Consider the following 24355-nt stretch of genomic DNA (forward strand, 5'->3'; position numbering starts at 1 on the left):
TGTTCTACTTTAATTTTGGAGGCTTCAATCTAGCTTATTATTCACAATACATGTTTTCTAAAGAGCTGAATGAAAGACACTGTATATAGTCTTGAAAACTTTAATAAAAGGTCTCATTCTACAAACCGCCAAACATCACAGGCAAAGGAACAGTCTCAATCAAACTGAAATAATTAAAAAAAGATCAGAGCGGAACACAGAAATGTGTTGTGTTGACCTTACAGACTTCTCAGCAGTTACATGAAATTGAACACATCAGGGTTTTCGTTTAATGTCGTCTCTCATTGTAACTCAGTCTCTTCATTCTTAAAGGCTTGGTGCACATTCAGGCCTGAACAGAAACAGAAATTTCATTTGCATCTCTCCAATGCTGTGTTTTTGGGCCTCCTATGCCCCTGTATGACTTTCTGCTCCCTCGTCTTTATCTTGCCTCTTCCAAATCTGCAAAAGAAGAATCTGGTGAAATAAGGCAGGGATGCAGAGATGCCTCAAAAACATCAACTTTCTATGATTTAGAAGATCTTTAACACATAATACAGGGTTTCTTCAGCTCTCAAAAAGTCTTTATTTACCTTTCCACAAATCAAGGCTTTGAAAATGTCTTTAAATCGGAGCAGAAAATAAATTCATACAGCCATGACATTAAATGTTGCATGCGCTGTAAAAAATTAAATATCCTTCCTCTGTTATTTGGTCTTGTTTTCCAATAAATTTTCTTAGTGTCTATTAACACTAAGTGCAAATAGTCCGCCTTGTTGGCAGAGGCTATTGGGCTATTCAACACTACAAAAAAGATGATCAGCCAACATCAGCTCCAGTGGCGTAGATGGTAAAGCATGTACTTTTTGATGCAATCGACAAAGTTTTGCTGAAGTTTTTTCTCCTCCCTTTTCAAATCTCAAATCACATGGTAAAGGCATTTATTTTCAATAAAATTATGTAAATAAAAAGTTGAAAATAAAGTATAGGGTAGGTGTAGGGAGGGCTTTATTGTCCCAATGTGGTGGAATCTATTTAATAATTTGAATTTAAATTATAATTTACATTCAATACAATATTATTGTGCTGTTTTTTATAGTGTACTACAATACTGAGGTGCAGATAATTGTCACTATTTGCAATAGGTTCTATAAACAGCAGAAAACCTGCTATTTTAACAGTGTAAATAGAAACTATAGCTATTGGCACAGTGTAAATAGCATATCACTAAAAAATACTGCTATTTTCACTTAGTGTAAATAGAATCCATTGCTATTTTCACAGTGTAAACAGCATCTATTGCTAGTGCAAATAGTTGCTGCCATAAAATGTTCATTTAGGTTAATGATGTAGTAAAAAAAGTAAAACACCAAAATAAATATAATAGAAACTATATATTTACTAAAATGAACATTTTATAATAATTGCATATTTAAAAGTAATTTAATACATTACATATTTTTTAAATGTTAAAATTACAAAAACCACAAAATGAACGTTAATTTAAAAAAAAAAATCTAATTATAAACATCTAAAATATGAATAAAAACTAATTTCAAAAAATATTAACAGTATCTCAGTGACTAAAATAACACTGGTTGGAAGGCGTCTTTTCAAACCTTAAGCGTTGCTAACACAACTTCGCTGTGTAGACATCTGCATTTAAAGAACATTAAAGTATTGAGTTTCCTTCAATTTTTCCTTGAACTTTCTTTAACTGGTCTTGAAAAGATCTTGAGTCTTAAATTCTTAAATTTACCTTCATTAAATCTGTAGAAACCCTGTGATACATAGATTTTTAAAAATCTTCCGGATAGCAATGACTACAGCACCCATATGTTTTAATAAGATTGGGTCCACAACAGTACTTCAAAATGCATTTAAAAAAAAAAGAAAAAGTGTGCATTATTCATTAACAGATGTCAAGAAGAGAGAGGGAACCAGCACTTCTGATAATCAACCAGTGCTAAAAATAACAAAAGGAGTGTTATGTTTAAAAGGAAGCTCATTTTTCATTGGTCTTTTTTTTTTTTTTTTTTCGCGTGAAGGATGTGACTTGTGAATCAAGGGTCTTGCAGCTGCTGCATGACCAAAACATCAAAAGCAAACCAAATCAGGTTTCTGTCAATAAAACTAGGGATGCACGATATTATTGGAATCGACCGATAATGGCTTTAAATGTAAATATCGGCATCGGCCCGATATGAAAAATTATGCCGATATGTCTTGCCGTTAAGTAGGGCTGTAGCGATAACCGCAATATCACGCTATTGACGAGCATAAGCGCAGAGGAATGCAGCAACCACGATATTTGCATGTTTTCTTTTTCGTAAGGTTAAGTCCTTCTCGTTTTACACTTCGTGCATGTGTACTGAATATTAAATAAGGTACCATGCCGATTTGTACAAAGGCTCAGTAGATTTGCACTTAACAAGCCTAAACAGACTGCGAATGAGAGCGCGAGATCGACTGAGCGCGTGCAATTACCTGCGTCTGTCCTTCAGGCCGAGTCGTGTATATTTGTGAAAATAGGTTGTCATTCTTTTCTGTTTACTTCACTTCCTGTTTCAACGCGATTTAGTTTCAGTTTCTGAATTCCTTACATCGTAACACATACACAGATATATTATTGGTGAGATATATATATATATATATATATATATATATCTGGCGATAAAACCGCGCTTTTGAGCCACTCCAAATTACCACAAGGGAAATTCCTTCACTGCGACAGCCCTACCGATAAGAGGAATACATTAACTCACATGTGCTCAAGGTGTGCTAGCGATTAGATCACGTCAACAGTGTGGCTCATTCTTGAAGGAAAGTTTTGCCTGAATGATGATTAGATTCACTCTTTTGGATCGCTGCATTTAAACAGAAAATTAAAGTACAGAATGGCACGTTCGGTGTGTGATAGAGTCAACAGTAATAGCATGTGCAGCGGCAGCCTCCCCGGGGTCCTAATGCTTGTTCGGTAAGCAGTTTTAGTTCCATATGGGGCGCTGTTGGCCTACTTCTAATAAAATGAAAGCAAAATACACAAATAATATTTAGACTGCATTTCTGTTTAAATAAAGCAGTAATTGATGCCATAAAATCATGAGTATGTTTTGATTTAAAGTTCAGAAGCTACAGCTTACATGAACAAAAAAGAAAACGTCACTTAAATAAAATAATTTTATACTGATTTATTCATTAATGTTTAACGTTATATTTTTAAACAAATTATGAGCTCTAACAGATTTTCAGAATTTTTACAACTCTTACTTTAGACCATTTACAAATGTTAAATCTTAAAATAAAATGTTAAGATTACCACTGCATCTTTCTGAAAAGAAAAAAAAAAAAAAAAAAAAACCCCGCAGCAACTGAATATAGTTTATTTATAGTTATTTTCAACTCTTCAGTGTACTGTCATTATAAAATAACTTCATTGTTGTTTATTTAATTCTAACAAATAAGTTCTTGTTAAAAACTAACCAAAATGAAAAATTATTTTCTTATAATTTCTGCACAGGAGAGACTTCTTGTTTCCAAACAAAAGGAAATATATCGTCATCGGCTATCGGCCAAAATGAGTTGAAAAATATCGGCATATCGGTTATCGGGAAAAATCCAATACCATGCATCCCTAAACAAAACTACAATTTTCATGTACCAGTAATATCCACTTATTGATAGACATCACTCTCAGCCACCCTCATTACTTAGTGAATGACAAATGTAAGTAACGAGCAGCAAACCTGTATGTATGCCTCTGAGAGCGTGATCATCTGGGGAAGGATATCAATCACCTGCAGGTCCTGAAGCTCGTACCACTTCCCTGTGCCCTGTCAAACATCACAAACCACCCATATTATACAAACCATCCCAATAAAAGAACTGGCACGCTCTGAATGGAATCAGGTGCTAGTAACACACTCACATGATGCAGAACATGAATCCTGTAGGACCCTTCGGTGGGTTTTCCATCATGAACTACATTGGCCACCAGGTCGTAGGTAGTGATCTTCTCTGTGGCCTGCGCCTCTTCTGTCAGGTACTCACGCAAATCAACATTCCTATTGTGCATGAATGTTTTCACAACAAGAATATTTCAAAATACATTTACAGAGAATATAGAAATGTCTAAGAGTGTAACTTAAATTATCCTTAGCATTGGTGGTCACATACGTGATGGGGAAGTTGACAATAGTTGGGTTCTTCTCCACAAAGAAGTTGTTCTTTGTGAATCGCTTGATGCAGAAGATGAGGTACGGAGGAAGTTTGGTGAGCTGGAACCTTTTCAGAAAGTTCTCTTTGTATGTCTTGTACTCCTGTGACAAAGGCAAAGGTAATGATTTATAAAATAATATAATGCCTATTATTTTTTCACAAATAAAAATAAGTATATAACATTTTACATGAATTTAATTAGCATAATCAATATCAAGCATTTTGCCTTTGTCTCTACAAAAATGTACAAGTGCCATTGAAAATGCTGAGTGGATAATAAAGAATATAAATATAAGAATTATATTATAAAAGCAAACCAAAAAAATGAATGTGAAAATGAATTCAAACCTTCTCATTGTTTCCATTGAACTTGGCCAGGATGTTGAAGAGAGGAACCTGAGGAATGATGAGCTGCTCTTTCTCATCTTTGTAGAGGGGTGCGGTGGGCAGATCCAGCGTCAGGTACAGGAAGGTGGACTCAGACATCTTCTCCTGGTACTCGTCCTTAAGCAGAAAGGCTTCTTTCTCTTCTGCAGGCTGTAAGAAACAAGCACGGAAACTATCATTTCTCGAATCTGACATTGTAAATACAGATTTTTTCCCCCATACTTTCTATTGACTTGTTGGATGCCAGCACAAGTGTCACTGTTCCTAAGGTGCTGTCAATCCCAAAAAATAACAAAGAAAGGCTTTCTAAACTGCTTAAATGGTTTAAGCACAAAACGCCTACCAAATCTGGATGAGGAAGCTTCTTTGAGAAGATTCGCATGGACCCTTGAAACACCTTGGAGATGATGGCTGTGAAAGAGAAAACTGCCAACTGAGTTGATTTCATTTAAATTTAGACATTTAGCAGATGCTTTCATCCAAAGCGACTTACAAATGAGGACAATGGAAGCAATCAGAATCAACAAAAGAGCAATAATAAGCAAGTGCTGTGATGAGTCTCAGTTAGTTTAGGGTAGTAAGGTTTTTTTTTTTTTTGTTAATTATATAATAGATAAAAAGAAAACAGATAGATAGAATAGAAAAAGAATAGAGAAAGCTAGTGTTAGAGGTCTTTTTTAAAGAGAAAACAAGCAGTTCTAAGTCTTAAAGGGTCATGGTTTTTTTTAAATAAAAAAAAAAAAAAAAATGGAAACAAATAGATCAAATAGAATTATAATAGAGAGTGCTAGAGTTAGAGGGTCAAGTAAAGATGGAAGAGATGTGTTTTTAGCCGTTTCTTGAAGATTTGATTTTACCCCTTACTTATGAATATATACCTCAGAAGGAGAACTAGCACACAAACCTTTTAAAAATCTACATCAAAACAAAACTCACATGTTTTCTTCTTTGTCCCACCAAGAGCACCATGCAATGCATTGAGAAACCAGGACAGAAAGTCAACAGCGTCCCCTAGAGGGCAAAAAGCACAACATCAGGTTAAAATCCACAAGTTCTGTCTAATAAGAATAACAGAGGCTGCTGTTTGATTGGCATACTACTAGACTATTCATATTACACCACCACTTTCTAAATTAAACATGCAACAGCAACATCGTTTGACAACAACCTAATAACAGCTTATTTGGCAGTGTGCACACAACATTCAGTACAGTAGTATACAGAATTTGGTGTTATACCTTGTTTAGTGATCTGAAAGGTCTTTTTACTGCACAACACCACAGCCTGCAACATCTCATGTGGCGACACGTGGGCTTTGAAGTTGCGCGGGTTCCAGAGCTTGCGCATGAGCTCCCCAAAGCGCTGCACCAACAGAAACATGATGTCACCTGGCGGCCGGCGGATTCTGCAATAGTTGTCCTCCTCAAGGAAGTAGTTCCGTAGAGGCGGCACGTTTGACAATGCCTTAGGGAAAAAAAACAAGTGGCGACATAGTACAGTCAAAACAATATTTAGCCCTAAATGTAAGATTCATGTATTTGGAACATTTGGATTACATTGTTTTAACATGAACTGATAAACCTAATGTAATGTATATCTGTCAGTCATACAGGTAGGATTTCTGTAATAATACTATTAAACTAAATGCGTCTTAAATACACAAACAGGTTCATATAAATATTTTTACTAATCGATAAATCTAATCTCAATTTTCAAATGTATTTGAACTTGTATGAACATTCATTCTTTGTTTCCCCGGTAACAGCTGTTCACAAAGCAGCACGGTGCTCACAAATGCTGCTTTATCAAGCATTACATGCATGAAGAAACGGAAATGAAATCGACCAATCGGACCAATCACCACAGATTAACGTCATGCAAAAGAAGGGGTTTGGAAAAATGAATTGAGTGAGTGAATCGTTTGGGAGTCGTTGAGCAAATAAGGTAATAATAAATGCATATTATAAAATAATGAAAGTGCATGCATGCATGTCAACCTGTTGTTGGGGAATCCCAAAGTCAAAATATGAACCTTTCATAGCCCATAATAGGGGCACTTTAAATGAATAACTACATTGTAAAAAAGACACTATGAAATAAAGTGTAAAAATCAACCCACAGACAGCTCACTTAAATCCATATCATTTAAGCTGTGAGAGAAGAAAGCATTTTAACATAAAAAAATAAAATAAATACCTGGTTGCTCATCTTACCTGCAAAACCACATTAGCATAGTCATTGGCCTTGATATTATTGAGACCCACAATTCCTGGCAGATAGGTAGTGCCATCGTAGGCTCTGTACAACTTTCCATGCTTATCCAAACCAGCGATGTGCTGTTTGGTGAATGTGGGTTTCAGCACATACTGAAAAAAAGAAATCAGAGATGTTAGTCTTTTACCATCGTTGTTCTATAGCACATGATTTGCTGAGACAAAAGTAAAATGTCATTGCATTTACCAATGTAATGAGACAAAACAGTAATAATATACTGACAATCAACTGATTGAAGGAAACCTGTGTCAGAAGTTGACTGTACTCACCGTAATGTCCTCTAATGAGGAGTCAATAATCTCATAATTGTCTGGCAGGCAGTAAAACTTTAACGTGTGGAGATTCAGGAAAACATGGTGTGTGAACTGAACGCTGTGGATGTACGCGTGAGACTTCTGACCTCGACCTGACAGAAATAAAATACAACACGTAATGTGCTTCAAATTTACATCGAATACATAGTCAAACTGAGGTGCATAAGCTCAGATAATATCAAATATAGTTGGGTTTTTTAATATCAAATATACAGACTACACTATAATTGGCTTTTCAGAATGATAATGAAACACACTAGGGAAATCGTGTGACACTAACTTAAGAAGATTACAAAACTAAGGTTAAAAATATATAAAAACAAGGTTACCTGGCACACTTACCTTGGAAATATTTCCCACAGATCAGACAGGCATAGACATTAATGTGTGAGAGAGAGATTGAACAAAGCTTCTCAAAGTCAAAATCCAAAACACTCCTAAGAAAAGACAAGAACAGAGTGAGTGTTATAGCAGAGCAACAATAGTGATTAACATTAATTAAAGTCATAATCACCTGTTGATCGTGTCCAGATATGGACAATGGCGGCTTCTTTTATCTTCAATACCATGAGAACGACCAATTTTCACACGCACCTCTGAAATTAAGTGAAGACCACATGTGAAAACCATGTTGAATCCTATGCTTTCAGTTCTAGGTTAATAACATCCAAACATAAAGATCTCTATTCCATTCAGTGAGAATATCAACACACTGGGGTGATAACGTGTCCCCATTTTCCAGGGACAGTCCCAATCTTTAGTGTTTGTCCCCAGAAAATGGCCCAGTTTTAAAGAAGCTTAAAAAGCCTGCAAATACACTGCAAAAAACCTCACCAACATTGCAAAAAAATACATAGCAAAAAAAACAACATTTGAAAATTGAGGAAAAAAAGTGTTTAATGTATACAGTATATACAGCTTGTGAAAACGAAAATATTCAACACAATCAAAAAGCATTAAATATTTAACAAAATGTCACTTTTCTGGTGATATAATACGGTTTTAATTTCTTTTCGGTTTGCAATGATTCCTATTTACTATTTTTCACAAAGTGATTTTTGGTGACTTTTTTTTCGGTTAGGTTCAGTTTAACCCGCAAACATTACAATAAATTATTAATTATAATAATACATATGGAACCACAGCATTTCTATATTTATATATACATTATCACCGTTTTCAATGTATGCATAAAAAGTCATATTTCATTTAAATTTTGACAACTGAACTAAATAAAGGTTTCTATTTTACAAATCAAGTCACCCAAAACACATGATACGCAGAATAGATATTAAACACATCTGATCATCTGTCTTCCTGCGCAAAGCACCTTTCCATCACAGGTGAGAGCATATACTTACGATCTCCTTAAGATAAATAACTTAGCTTGTTTGGTATTTTTGATCATTTCTAAGTCGCTTTAGATAAAAGCATCTGCTAAATACACAACAGTACATGTATTTTAGCAACTAACGTTAACGTTGCGTTGAAAACATGGGCCTCCAGTGTTCTTTAAACCGTTTTCTCTACACTGCTGATTCACTAACAAGCTCAAAAACGCTCCGAATATACCTTCTTCTTCGTCTTCATCAACATCCCTCTCCCGTTTCACGCCTGCAATCATTTTACGTTTAATATCAAGTCAATTTCTAGTGAAATCAGTGTTGAATGAACACTTTTCAAACGCCTTCTGCGAGTGCTACAAAACTCCCGCCCTCACTTCCGCTCCAAAAATCGGTGGCCAAGGATACAATAACCCGGGATCGAAATATAATTAAACACTGGCTTTGTCCTGTAATGTACTTTCTGGACTACCAACTACCTGTTTTAAACTTTATAACATAGAAATACGTACTTTGGGTTGTAGGAAGAACAATATACAAGCGCAAACGTTTGTAGAAAAAAAACAAAACAACCCCGATAACTAAGAGTGCGTATTTTATTGGCCACCGTGTTTTGTATTTGGCCCCAGTGTTTGGAGAGATGTTGTAAAGGGAATGATTATCATGGTACTAAAAATGGAGTTATTTTGAGAATAATTTAATCTACAGAGCAGAGCCATGGAGGTCCTGCGTGATGCAGAGGGGGAGAGTGTCAAATACAAGCCCGGCGGGCGCTTGGACATGAGCCACGGCTTCCTGAAGCACATCAGGAGGAATCAGATCGCCAGGTCTCTGCTCACTCTCACACGCTAACAGTCAGTTCATAGTAACTTAGTGGCTAGTTAATTGTGTTTTCTCAGGACGTTGTTTTGGGCCCTCTTCTGCGAAACCTATTAATATGTAGTTCGTAAGCTTAACCCTGTAATGCCTGGCATACTAAATCTTTTCCAGAAACAAAAATAATATTTTTTTGGAAATGGAACAGTTTATTGAACCTTTTACAAAGCATTGAAGAAAATCTTTAAAAAAAATGTTTGCATGTGTTTTTTGTGTAATAGCATATTTGATACATCAAGATTTTATAGTTCATATTGTATGATATAGTGAAAATATGGCGGAAAAAAACACATGCTGATATTGATATGATCAAAATATAAGATGGAATTCTGATAGCTTGTAATGTAAATCAATGAGATCATTTTAACAAACTACTTACTTGAAATGCATATAAATATCAGATGTCACTTTATATATTTCAATAATGTGTCTTAATAAGACTATATTTAAATGCTTGGTAAATTTATGTCGCTTCAGTCCAATAATGTTTATCCTGAACTATTACTAACAATATAAAAGTATTTCTTTCATTTACTTTATAAAAATCAGTAAAGATTTCACAGGTGGACCATGAGCTGAAAGAGCACATTTTTACAATGAATTGCAAAAAAAAAAAAAAAGTATAAACTATCTAGTGCTGTTAAACGATTAATCGTATCCAAAATAAAAGTTTTTGTTTACATAATTTGTGTGTGTGTACAATTGTAACATGTTGATATAAAGACAGACACATGCATGTATAGACTATATTTAAGAAAAATGTTGTTTATATATTAAATATATTTATATATAATATAAATTATATGAATATAAATATATACATGTAAATATTTTCAAAATATAAACTTTATGTGTGTGTTTATATATACATAATACATATATACAGTACACACACGTATATTATGTAAACAAAAACTTTTATTTTGGATGCGATTTATAATCGTTTGACAGCACTAAAACTATCAATTGGACAATGGGTTAATTATACATTAATATTCAATCTTTCTACAGGGATGATTATGACAGAGAGGTAAAACAGGCTAAGGAGAAACAGAAGCACAGGCACGCCAACACCCCTCGGCGTCCACGAAGACCCGACCGTCAGGTGTACCACCCACGCCACCAGAGTAAGTTACATAGGTAGAAAGAGTTTCATTTATTATTTCACAATGTAAAGTGATAAGTTGTTTTCAACTGGTTTTGTTTTAGTATCCAGTGAGGATCAACACAGTGCCAAAACACAGATTTTTGACAATTTTGGAAATCCAAAGGAGCCGAATTGTACCAAGACATCGTATAAACACTGGGCTTAGTGTTGTATTAGTCTTAGCCATATACATAGACAGGGCTTAGACTAAGCCAGGATTAGGCCATAGTTCTATTAGGACTTTTAAGTAATTTTTATAAACATTCCTTAGAAAAAAGCATTACTGGTGTGCATCTTAAGGCAAAATAAAGGCACTGACATGTTTTAAGATCAGTCAGTGCAAGTTTCTTTCAGTTGAAACAGCTCAGATTTACATTTTAGTCTAGGACTAGGCTTAAGCCTTGTCTGTGAAACCGGGGGCAAGTCTATTTGTGCCAGAATACTGACAAATTATGTTTATTTTCACTTTACTTTGCATTTAATGTCAGAACAGACCTGTAACCCCCCTGTATGAGAGCCACTGCTTTGACAGTACTATTATTTTTACTTTGTAGATTTAATAAATGAAAAATTACACAATTAAAACAAAATATATATTTTAATAAATCATCAGAAATTAACTAATGCATCTGGGTAATAACTAGCTAAATAAGGATTTATAATGGTAGTAATTGTAAATATTATGGGCCAGGTTCGCAAAGGGTTAAATAATTAACAAAATAAATAATTATAATAATTAACAAAAAGTTTGACTTGTAGAGATATGTTGGAGTTTGATGTTTGCCGCTATGCTCATGTTTGGATTATTGGTTTTGTTTCAGATGGATCTGAACCCGGTGTGAATGCAGAGGACTGGAATGAGAGCAGCTCTGGCACAGAGCAGGAAAACACTGGCACAGAGCTATTCTGGCTCGATTATCAAGCTGACAACGGGCAAATAACATCATTCATTGTTCACAAGGTTTGTATTGGGTCATATTAAGATTCTTATGGAAGCCTGTTTCTGCCTGTAATTGCTCATTTTTCCTCACAATTTGGACTTTTTTGCAATTGCAAGTTTGTATCTCATAATCTGGAATTCTCTACTCAGAATCATGAGTTTATATCTTGCAATTATGGGTTTATGTCTTGCATTTCTGTTTTTCTGCTATTGACTAAAAACTAAAAAGTAATTGTGACTTTTCTTCTTAGAATTACGAGTTCCCTTTATATACTTCACTTGTTCTGGAGAAAACTCCTTTTTCTCAGAGAACTGAAGCCTTTACAATCACGCAGTGTTCGTGCAGTAAATTAAAATCGAATCCTGCACGATGCAGAAGGGCAGTGAGTGCGTCGCCTGTCTGGATAAGGTCCACACAGAGACTGCGCTCACTGAGAAGGAATGCTTTCACTTAGAGTATGAGTCTCGCTCTTCTCCACTCTCGGATCACCTTCAATGAAGGCAGCTCCACTCTCCCATTTCTCCTCTCTCAGCAAAGCTCGGAGAAAGAAACAACAGAGCCACAGAGCTGAGCAACCGAGTTTGAGTGATCCCACGTCGACACAGAACAGCATGCTCGCTCTTCCCACAGCGCTCTGATCTGCCGGTGTTCGGATCAGAGCCTCTCACCCCCTCAAAGCGTTTCAAAGGATGCTGGGCCCCATGGCCTCTGTATCGCCGTTACTACAGTTGGCATACTTCGCATGAGACCCCTTCAGTACTGGCTGAAACCACAAATTCCACCCCATGCGTTGCGTCACGGATGCGTGCGTATCAGGGTGAGCCAGGCCTGTGTGACAGCTCTGGCCCTTTGGAAAGACCTGCAGTGGTTCAAGCAGGGCGTGACTATGGGCATGATTCACAGAAGGAAGGTTGTCTCGACAGATGCATCCAACACAAGTTGGGGAGCTCTGTGTGAGGGCAGACTGACCTTCGGCTCCTGGTCGGATGCAGAAGGTTGGCTACACATCATCTGCCTCGAGATGACGGCAGTATGTCGAGCCCTTCAGACCTTCTTACCGGACCTGAAGGGACACCATGTGCTTGTCCACTCAGACAGCATGACAGTGGTATCTTATATAAATCGCCAAGGCAGGCTCACCTCAACCTTTTTGAGATGGTAAAACGCCTCTTGGAGTGGGCACATCTCAACCTGCGTTCATTGAGGGCAGCACATGTGCCCGACGTATTGAACCAAGGAGCAGACTTGCTATCTCGGAGCAACGTACCCTCAGAGGAGTGCATGCTCCACCCACAAACGGTTCAAAGAATCTAGGAGATCTTTGGCAGGGCAGAGGTCGACCTCTTTGCCTCAAAAGACAACTCTTACTGCCCAACTTATTTTTCGAAAAGCGAGGATGCATTGGCCCACAATTGGCCCAACCTCCTCCTGTATGCTTTTACCCCAATCGTTCTGATCCCTCAGGTAATCAGGCGATTCAGGGAACACAGACACAGGGTCCTTCTGGTGGCCCCACTCTGGAGGAACCAGCTTTGGGTTTCGGAGCTGTCTCAACTGCTGATAGCAGCCCCTTGGCCCATTGCCCTGAGGCAGGACCTTCTCTCTCAGGCGAACAGGACGAATTGGCACCCCCAGCCCGAGCAGTGGGCTCTGCATCTCTGGGCATCTCCCTGAGAGCATCCTGAATACTATTTCACAGGCTAGGGCCCCATCTACGATACACCTCTATGCCCTTAAGTGGTCAGTCTTTGCCGCATGGTGCACAACCCGTGGCGAAGACCCAGTTTCATGTGACTCATCGGTGACATTTTCCTACCTTCAAGAGCTTTTGGACAGGGGCCGCTCCCCTGCCACGCTCAAAGTCTATGTGACGGCTATAGCAGCTTCCCATGCTCCTATAGCTGGACAGTCTGTGGGCCAGAACGACTTAGTGTTCGGTTTCCTGAGAGGATCCAGGAGGCTTAATCCGCCCCGGTCCCACCACGGTCCCTGTGTGAGACCTGCCCACGGTCCTGAGAGCCCTGAAGGACTCCCCCTTTGAGCTACTACAGATCTTTTTACGTCAGTACGTATCTTTTTACGCACTCTTTCAAAGATTGGAGAGCCTCTGCCCATCTTTACTTCTGAGAGATTCTGCCTCTCTTAGACATCCCTTTTATAGCTAATCGTGTTACAGATCTGATGTCAATTAACTTAATTAGTTGCTAGATGTTCTCCCAATTGAATCTTTTCAAAATTTCTTGCTTTTTCAGCCCTTTGTTGCCCCCATGCCAACGTTTTTGAGACCTGTAGCAGGTATCAAATTTGAAATGATTTTTTATCAACTACCTGACTTTTTCACAAATTGTAAGTATCACCCAGGTCTTTACATAAAGTGGGATATATAAGTTCAAGGTTATCACCATACATACAGTATACACATGTAAAGAAATATATACTTTATAGCAAATCTCAGCTGCACAATAACACATATTGTTGCAAAATGAAATCTATATTGTTTCCTTTCTCAAATCTTCTAAATGCTATAAGACATGAAGATATTATAAACATTAACAATGATTTTGTGTAAAGCTGCTTTGAAACAATGTGTGTTGTGAAAAGCATTATACAATAAGTTTAGCTTGACATAGATTTGTTATTGTTAATTGTCATCCTAATGTATGTGATAAAGCAAAAAAGCAATAATTAAATATTTTTTTTCCAACCAGGAGGACAAGCCAGAAGTTATTGTGCAACGCGTGGCAGAAAAGAACGTTCTGGACTCAGCCATGAGGGCGGCGCTGTTGGCACGTGTGGGACAAGAAATGGACAAACGCTGTGGAGATAAATAAAGTAAATTACAGAGCAAGTTACTGAGACACCACTGAGCCAGAAATGAAACTGAACTGCATTTCTGTATGATGGCACCAAGCATGCAGCATTCACAGATGTCTTGGAGATTCCATGTATCATAATATGTGAAGGTGCAGCTCTTGTAAGAGAGTGGACTCGAACCTCAAGAGAAATGACACTGTTAAGCATGAAATCAAACTTGTTTGATCTAAAATAGGATGTATTTTGGTAATATACAGAAAACAGGACCTGAATTTTTCTTTCAACTGGAAATTGAAATCCTCGTCACTCCTCACTTCACAATTGAGAAAGATGTTGGGCAAATGTTGTGCAGCTTGGCCATGGCGCTTTTTACAACGGAGGTGACTTGCTGGCACTCGTATTTTGATGGGATTTTATAACTGCAAGATGTACATTGCTTCCAGATAAGAGTGCTTTTATATACGGTTTAGGCTAAATCTAAAATCTAAACCAAACATCGAATGCCTCCAGTCTGTTTAGTATAAGGGAAGGTTTGAAGGAGTCATCTTATTGTTGTGATGTAGATGCTAGTGGAAATAGCTGAGGAAGTTCAAGCTAAGTTTAAAGAATACTAATAAGGTCCTCATTGCTCTGATATGGATATCCATGCATTTGGATATCTGCCTTTTCCCTTTATGTTCATGTTCATAAATATTTATATTGATATACTGATATAAATATAATCTTTTCCTCTTTTGGTGCTCATGATGTTGTGCAAACAAAAAAGGACCGATATGTGTCTTTTTTCTCTTTCTGTCTTTTTTCAGCTCTTCATTGTACAGGTAGATTTTTATTTTTGTAAATGTATTCCAACTGTACTTTTGTGGTATTGTTTAGACTACAGTATGAATGCTGATTTCAGGATGAATTTTTCATTCTGCCATACAGACAGATGATGGCAGTGTGCACTATGTTTACATTGTGCAAAAATACATTTTTCTTTAACTGCTTCTGAGCTTCATTCATTGAGCTTGTATTCTTGGTTGGTGCTTTTATGCTAGGTAACTCACCAAAGTAAGGCTCTTTAAATAAAACTGAAGGCAACAGTTATTAGTGATTTTTATATGTATGTATATATATATATATTTATATATATATGTATATATATATATATATATTGCTCGTTTGTTGCTTTTGATTGCTTCCATTGTCCTTATTTGTAAGTCACGTCTGCTAAATGACTAAATGTAAACATATATATATATATATATATATACATACATATATAACCCGAATTCCGGAAATGTTGGGACGTTTTTTAAATTTGAAAAAAATGAAAACTAAAGGACTTTCAAATCACATGAGCCAATATTTTATTCACAATAGAACATAGAGAACAAAACAAATGTTTAAACGGATAAATTTTACACATTTATCCACTAAATGAGCTCATTTCAAAAATTCAAAAAAGTTGGCACGGGGGCAACAAAGGGCTGAAAAAGCAAGATATTTTGAAAAGATTCAGCTGGGAGAACATCTAGCAACTAATTAAGTTAATTGACATCAGGTCTGTAACATGATTAGCTATAAAAGGGATGTCTTAGAGAGGCAGAGTCTTTCAGAAGTAAAGATGGACAGAGGCTCTTCAATCTGTGAAAGAGTGAGTAAAAAGATTTTGGAATACTTGTCAAATTGCAAAGGCTTTGCAAATCTCATCTCAGTGCATAACATCAAAAGATTCAGAGAAACTGGAGAAATCTCTGTGCGTAAGAGACAAGGCCGAAGCCCATTTGTTGGATGGCCGTGATCACTCATCGTCATGATTCTGTCATTGACATTACTAAATGGGCCCAGGAATATTCCCAGAAACCACTGTCGGTAAACACAATCCGCCGTGCCATCTGCGGTTGCCAACTAAAGCTTTATCATGTGAAAAGGAAGCCATATGTGAACATGGTCCAGAAGCGCCGTCATGTCCTGTGTGGGCCAAGGCTCATTTAAAATGGACTGTTTCAAAGTGGAAAAGTGTTCTATGGTCAGACGAGTCTTCATTCAACATTCTTGTTGGAAATCACGGATGCCGTGTCCTCCAGCTAAAGAGGAGGGAGACCTTCCAGCATGTTATCAGCGTTCAGTTCAAAAGCCAGCATCTCTGATGGTATGGGGGTGCATAAGTACGTATGGGCAGCTTGCATGTATTTGTGTATTTCAGCAGGACAATGCAAAACCACATACTGCAGCTATTACAACAGCATGCTTCGTAGTAGAAGAGTCTGGGTGCTGAATTGGCCTGCCTGCAGTCCAGATCTTTCACCTATAGAAAACATTTGGCGTGTCATTAAATGGAAAAAATATATCAAAGATAACCACAAACTCTTCAGCAGCTGGAAATCAGGCAAGAATGGGACCAAATTCCAACACCAAAACTCCAGAAACTCATAACCTCGATGCCCAGAGGTCTTCAAACTGTTTTGAAAAGAGGTGATGCTACACCATGGTAAACATGCCCCCGTCCCAACTATTTTCAGACCTGTAGCAGGCATCAAATTTGAAATTAGCTCATTTTGTGCATAAAATTGTAAAAATCTTCAGTTTAAACATTGTTATCCATGTTCTATTGTGAGTAAAATATTGGCTCATGTGATTTGAAACAAAGAACGTCCCACTCCCAACATTTTATATACATGCATATACATACACACACACACACACACACACACCTGAAATGCTCGCCTCTTAATAAGCATTATGAGAACAATAAATGCCAACTTAAGATCTGCTGACCTTCCTAAATAGACTAATATAGGAAAGCAAGTTCATACTGGTTCAGACAATATTAGCTTGGTGTTAGAGGCATGTCATGTGATTCAGTGTCACAATGATTTTCATGATACTGTCACTCGTATATTATTATGGAAGGTAGTTTGGGCCAAAAGTTTTTAAAAGGAGCTTGTGAAGTTTCACCGTGTTCGTCCACGTAACGTGGGAATTTTGAAACCAATTATTTTTTTATGTGTAGACCCACATTCTGGCTGTGTTAAGTCATCAGTTTTCTCTCTGTTTCTTTAGTATTTAAAGATGCACTGTCACTGTATAAGCCTGTGACTATACCCAGACTGAGTGCATGCATCCATGTTACGCACATTCACAGTCGCCATGTTAACCGTTTTGTTTTCCGGCACTCACAATCATGTATACACGGATCTGTGTAGCAAAAATATATTGTGTGTTTGATATTCAGGATTTTACATCTTCTATATTTCAAGTCTATGTACAGATACATGGTTTGCATGCTTAATGTGTGTCAATAAAAGTTTTCAGCAGCAGTTTTCAACTGTAAATATAATCTTATATCTCTTCATTCTTATTAGAAATAACCACATTCTCAAGTTCATCTGATTCATATAATTTATTAAGAAGGCAGCCGCAATTTGCATCGTGTAAATAGCAATAGATGTCATGTTGTGTGTGACCTCACTAAATGTTCCATCTGTTATATCTGTACAGGTGCTGGTCATATAATTAGAATATCATCAAAAAGTTGATTTATTTCACTAATTCCATTCAAAAAGTGAAACTTGTATATTATATTTATTCATTACACACAGACTGGTATATTTCAAATGTTTATTTCTTTTAATTTTGATGATTAGAGCTTACAGCTCATGAAAGTCAAAAATCAGTATCTCAAAATATTAGAATATTACTTAAGACCAATAAAAAGAAAGGATTTTTAGAAATATTGGCCAACTGAAAAGTATGAAAATGAAAAGTATGAGCATGTACAGCACTCAATACTTAGTTGGGGCTGCTTTTGCCTGAATTACTGCAGCAATGCGGTGTGGCATGGAGTCGATCAGTCTGTGGCACTGCTCAGGTGTTATGAGAGCCCAGGTTGCTCTGATAGTGGCCTTCAGCTCATCTGCATTGTTGGGTCTGGTGTCTCTCATCTTCCTCTTGACAATACCCCATAGATTCTCTATGGGGTTCAGGTCAGGCGAGTTTGCTGGCCAATCAAGCACAGTAACACTATGGTCATTGAACCAGCTTTTGGTACCTTTGGCAGTGTGGGCAGGTGCCAAGTCCTGCTGGAAAATGAAATCAGCATCTCCATAAAGCTTGTCAACAGAAGGAAGCATGAAGTGCTCTAAAATTTCCTAGTAGATGGCTGCGTTGACTGTGGACATCAGAAAACACAGTGGACCAACACCAGCAGATGACATGGCAGCCCAAATCATCACTGACTGTGGAAACTTCACACTGGACTTCAAGCAACATGGATTATGTGCCTCTCCACTCTTCCTTCAGACTCTGGGACCTTGATTTCCAAATGAAATGTAAAATTTAAACTTTGGACCACTGAGCAACAGTCCAGTTCTTTTTCTCCACAGCCCAGTTAAGATGCTTCTGACGTTGACTCTGGTTCAGAAGTGGCTTGGTAGCCCTTTTCCTGAAGACGTCTGAGCGTGGTGATTCTTGATGCACTGACTCCAGCTTCAGTTCTCTCCTTGTGAAGCTCTCACAAGTGTTTGAATCGGCTTTGCTTGACTGTATTCTCAAGCTTGCGGTCATCCCTGTTGCTTGTGCACCTTTTCCTACCCAAATTCTTCCTTCCAGTCAACTTTGCATTTAATATGCTTTGATACAGCACTCTGCAAACAGCCACACCTTTCAGTAATGACCTTCTGTGACTTACCCTCTTTGTGGAGGGTGTCAATGTTCATCTTCTGGATCATTGCCAAGTCAGCAGTCTTCCCCATTATTGTGGTTTCAAAGAACAAGAGATACCCAGAATTTATACTGTAGGAATGGTCATTTATTCAAACTCAAATGTAAATATTCTAATATTTTGAAATACTGATTTTTGACTTTCATGAGCTGTAAGCTCTAATCATCAAAATTAAAAGAAATAAACATTTGAAATATATCAGTCTGTGTGTAATGAATGAATATAATATACAAGTTTCACTTTTTGAATGGAATTAGTGAAATAAATCAACTTTTTGATGATATTCTAATTATATGACCAGCACCTGTATATATATGTTACATCTATATATATAATATAAAAATTGTTTGTTGAATTGTTTTTGATGTTTATGTGCTATGTTATGAAAATATAGATTTATGTTTTATTTTCATTTATTTATTATTGTTATATATGTGTATGCAAAGAATTCTTACCTGTAGAATGGTATGATCCAGGAGGAGTCAAGTCTATAAAATGGCTCCAGAACCACAGTTCAGTATGGTGGGTAGTACGTGTGGTTGGTGTGGCTGATCTTAATTTCGCTAAAGGATATAGTAAATGTTGTACAGTTTTATTTTGTTTCTATTGCGCTTTTATTGTCTGACTTTCACAGTGTGGCACAAATAAACCGCTCTTTAACTTTTATCAGCGGTTTCCTTCATCACTTCTGGCCTCCATCTGCCAATGCAATCCTAACATGCACAGTTTTACCGTTTTAAGACAACAAGTTTGAATGTGTCTCTCAACTGGCGCACATTCTGGCCGCGTTTGAACGTGTAATACTTTTTAAAGAAAATTTATCTCTAGATTTACCCGCATATTAATCCTTTCTTTAGTTTATTATAGCGTTGCTTTACTGATATCTATTGTGTTAGAGTAAATTCATTAATGTAACATTAATTACGACTTTTTAAATTAAGACTTTTTGACCTGAGAAAGAATGTTAAACTAAACAACTCAAATACTGCAATTCATTGGCTGCTGTGCATGTTCCTCTGTTAACATGCACGTGCATGTTGACACAGTCAAATTTCCATTTAAAGACTTTTGGCCCTATATAATTATATTAAATCTATACAATGTAATTTTTGGCCCTCTAGTGGTTAAAAAATAAATGCATGCGTCGTGCAGAAGAATGTTCGCCTCTGCTCCTTTGCGTGGATGAATGTGGTTCGTGGTACACATGTATACAGCAGATGGACACATAAATAAAAAAATTAGTTTTTACTTTAGTTTTTCTTGTTTATTGCGACAAAACTTAGAGCTATACCCACAGGTGTAATGTCACCTTTATATATATAGCGCTTTTAACAATACAGATTGTCAAAGAGTGTCAAAAAGTGTCCTTTTTTTTTCATTAACATTTGTTTTTTTTTAAATAAACAAAATTTACATAATGTAATGTTACAGTATGTTAGGGAGTGTCAGCCCTGATCGGCAGGTACCGACCTGGATTTCAGTTGCTGTGTGATCAGTTTTGTATATATTGGCAACTTGACAACAGTTTTGAATGTCTCATTTCACCCAATCAGATTTTAGAGCTTTTTTAGAGCAGATTTTAGAGGAATCTATTTTTTAAGATACTGTTTCCCGCACCAAATTGTTATTTATAAAATTGAGGTACTTCATCAGAATTTGTGTTTGATGCAAAGATTACATAAGAGTATTCCGCAGGAGGGGCCATTACCACAGGAATTAGAGGCCCTTCAAGGGAGTGAGGCTGACACTGGATAAACATCCAAACCCCACCCCCCACCCTCTCCAGAGAGTGTGCTCGCCCCTCCTGTGAGAGAAGACAAATGTACACATTCCCATGCATCCAAGCTCCACCCACTGACCTCACCCGTCTCTCCATGTCCTGATTGGATGCTCAGAAACCAAAGACAGTAAGGAGTCTGACACACACCCCTGCACGTGTCTCCACGTTGTGATTTTGCAGGATTTTAATAGTAAAAGTGATGTTTCTCTCTTCCTTAGCATATTTTATGTGCACATTGTATTTTTGCAGTTAAATTGTTGCATAAAAAATTTATCTAATTCTAAACAAAAATCTGAAACAGTATTCATAATAGTACTAAATGCATATTCTATTTGCATTTTTCATTTACTGAAGACGTTTTAGTTTAAAATTTTGTTTAGTTGTGTGATTTCATAGATACTAAGACACCGATCTTGAGTCTGGTGCATGTAAAAGTTTAAAATGCCTTGGCCTTTCCACCTGTTCTCGCTGCACATAATCCAGTTGTATGTCATGCCGTGATATTTACTTCTTGACATCCTGTCCTGTGTCTCAGTGCTCTCAGCATATCTCAATATACACCCACCGCTCCATGTTACAGCTGAGGGAAAACCAGTCACGAGGGAAGCATGTGACTGTTGAGTGTAGGGAACATTTTTGAATTAATTAATTAAATATACTTATTTACTTCTTAATTAATTAATTCGTTTTGTTTGTTTGCTTGCTTGTTTTAAATTTTTGTATTTTTGTTATTTTAATTTATATTTATTTTAATTTAACTTTTTATTTAGTTAGTTAGTTAAATTTTATTTATTTATTTATTCGTTTTTGCCTTGATGACATATCTAAAATAAAGCTAGCACTTGTGTCTTTAGCAAATATTTATTCAATATGCAGTCTCCTCCACTGATGAGTTCATACGATGTAAATAAACATACGCAAATGCACTGCACATGTGCGTAAGGTATTTTTGATTCTGATTGAGAAGTCTTATTCAAGCGTTTACATGTTTTTTCCGACGGATTGGATTATTTCAGGTCTGCATTATCGCTTTCAGTCCAGTGAGAATTTCATTCGGATCAAGCTGTCTGTGTAGTGTAGTGTGTTCTTGCTCCTATTTTGTCACGTGGCTTCAGGCTGTCAAGTAACTGTGGATGATGCAATAATGGCCGGTATGTGAAACTTCCAAACGGAGCTGATGTTTGTGAAGGTCAGAAAGTATTTCCATTCACTAAATTCAAAGTTGTTACTGGAATAAGTGATAACATTCCACGAAAGGTGGATTTTTTTTTTTTTTTTTAAGTAGTTTCCTATGACTAGCTGTATTGTTTTGTTGCATCAGTGCATCAACATGCTGCCTGACAGTTTATGATCTAACCTTTAATTTAGTTGACAACCTTATATCTTTCAGTAAAAGATATAAGATATTATTTCACATCAGTCAGCACATATCAGTACTGTACAAGCCACTGATATAAATATAAGCAACTGATACACACTCAGGGTGTTCCCTTGGCAGTGGGGCCTGTTCAGTGATTAATATTTAAATTTGGAAAATAAGCACACTAGACGTAAGTTGAGCACACATGCTATTCATGGTTGCTCACTGCTACAGTGTAACTGTAGAACCGTGTTTCTGAAGAGCAAAATATGAATATGATTCTGCATACATGCAACTGTCTGAAGCACTAGTGTAACTGGTGCAACTACTGATTCACCAATAAGCGCATAAAGCAAATGCTGAATTATCATGTGAGAAGATATACTGTATAAACATGAGCAAATGCAAAATAATTACACTATTACACTATATTTGAAAAAAATGAAAGCTTTTCTATATGAATGAATGAAAACTAAATGAAAACCTGTCTATATCATAATATGAGCTATATAAGGTATGTATAAAAACATATTATTCATAGCTGTACACTAAAAAAGTGTATTTTTCATTGACAGAGAAATACTGTATCTACTGTAATCTACAGTGAGGAAAATAAGTATTTGAACACTCTGCTATTTTGCAAGTTCTCCCACTTAGAAATCATGGAGGGGTCTGAAATTGTCATCGTAAGTGCATGTCCACTGTGAGAGACATAATCTAAAAAAAAAAATTCAGAAATCACAATGTATGATTTTTTAACTATTTATTTGTATAATACAGCTGCAAATAAGTATTTGAACACCTGTCTATCAGCTAGAATTCTGACCCTCAAAGACCTGTTAGTCTGCCTTTAAAATGTCCACCTCCACTCCATTTATTATCCTAAATTAGATGCACCTGTTTGAGGTCGTTAGCTGCATAAAGATACCTGTCCACCCCATACAGTCAGTAAGAATCCAACTACTAACATGGCCAAGACCAAAGAGCTGTCCAAAGACACTAGAGACAAAATTGTACACCTCCACAAGGCTGGAAAGGGCTACGGGAAATTGCCAAGCAGCTTGGTGAAAAAGGTCCACTGTTGGAGCAATCATTAGAAAATGGAAGAAGCTAAACATGACTGTCAATCTCCCTCGGACTGGGGCTCCATGCAAGATCTCACCTCGTGGGGTCTCAATGATCCTAAGAAAGGTGAGAAATCAGCCCAGAACTACACGGGAGGAGCTGGTCAATGACCTGAAAAGAGCTGGGACCACCGTTTCCAAGGTTACTGTTGGTAATACACTAAGACGTCATGGTTTGAAATCATGCATGGCACGGAAGGTTCCCCTGCTTAAACCAGCACATGTCCAGGCCCGACTTAAGTTTGCCAATGACCATTTGGATGATCCAGAGGAGTCATGGGAGAAAGTCATATGGTCAGATGAGACCAAAATATAACTTTTTGGTCATAATTCCACTAAACGTGTTTGATGAGAATGATGAGTACCATCCCAAGAACACCATCCCTACTGTGAAGCATGGGGGTGGTAGCATCATGCTTTGGGGGTGTTTTTCTGCACATGGGACAGGGCGACTGCACTGTATTAAGGAGAGGATGACCGGGACCATGTATTGCGAGATTTTGGGGAACAACCTCCTTCCCTCAGTTAGAGCATTGAAGATGGGTCGAGGCTGGGTCTTCCAACATGACAATGACCCGAAGCACACAGCCAGGATAACCAAGGAGTGGCTCTGTAAGAAGCATATCAAGGTTCTGGCGTGGCCTGCCAGTCTCCAGACCTAAACCCAATAGAGAATCTTTGGAGGGAGCTCAAACTCCGTGTTTCTCAGCGACAGGCCAGAAACCTGACTGATCTAAAGAAGATCTGTGTGGAGGAGTGGGCCAAAATCCCTCCTGCAGTGTGTGCAAACCTGGTGAAAAACTACAGGAAACGTTTGACCTCTGTAATTGCAAACAAAGGCTACTGTACCAAATATTAACATTGATTTTCTCAGGTGTTCAATTACTTATTTGCAGCTGTATCATACAAATAAATAGTTAAAAAATCATACATTGTGACTTCTGGATTTTTTTTTTTAGATTATGTCTCTCACAGTGGACATGCACCTACGATGACAATTTCAGACCCCTCCATGATTTCTAAGTGGGAGAACTTGCAAAATAGCAGGGTGTTCAAATACTTATTTTCCTCACTGTACATCATTCAGCTG

The 24355-nt window shown here is 37.2% G+C and overlaps 2 protein-coding genes across 3 annotated transcripts; one reads left to right on the forward strand and one right to left on the reverse strand.

Moving 5' to 3' along the window:
• Positions 1-86: 86 nt before the first annotated feature.
• usp39 (ubiquitin specific peptidase 39) lies at positions 87-8905 on the reverse strand. The gene is made up of 13 exons (XM_058777020.1): positions 8745-8905; positions 7687-7768; positions 7515-7609; positions 7128-7264; positions 6798-6950; positions 5823-6048; positions 5521-5595; positions 4928-4995; positions 4546-4734; positions 4156-4298; positions 3908-4043; positions 3726-3812; positions 87-441 (listed from the first exon to the last, which is right to left on the reverse strand). The coding sequence occupies exons 1-13, from the start codon at positions 8794-8796 to the stop codon at positions 388-390; spliced, it is 1497 nt and encodes a 498-aa protein (XP_058633003.1). The 5' UTR covers positions 8797-8905; the 3' UTR covers positions 87-387.
• Positions 8906-9043: 138 nt separating this feature from the next.
• Positions 9044-15281, forward strand: c05h2orf68 (chromosome 05 C2orf68 homolog). Of its 2 annotated transcripts, XM_058777022.1 has the most exons (5): positions 9044-9342; positions 10403-10518; positions 11360-11499; positions 13732-13774; positions 14188-15281. In XM_058777022.1, exons 1-5 carry the CDS (start codon positions 9233-9235, stop codon positions 14304-14306), a joined length of 528 nt encoding a protein of 175 aa, XP_058633005.1. In that variant the 5' UTR covers positions 9044-9232; the 3' UTR covers positions 14307-15281. The 2 variants fall into 2 exon arrangements, with proteins under 2 accessions (XP_058633005.1, XP_058633006.1); XM_058777023.1 differs by lacking the exon at positions 13732-13774.
• The last annotated feature ends 9074 nt before the right edge of the window (positions 15282-24355 follow it).

This window comes from Onychostoma macrolepis, chromosome 05 (assembly GCF_012432095.1).
Source record: "Onychostoma macrolepis isolate SWU-2019 chromosome 05, ASM1243209v1, whole genome shotgun sequence".
Classification (NCBI taxonomy): domain Eukaryota; kingdom Metazoa; phylum Chordata; class Actinopteri; order Cypriniformes; family Cyprinidae; genus Onychostoma; species Onychostoma macrolepis.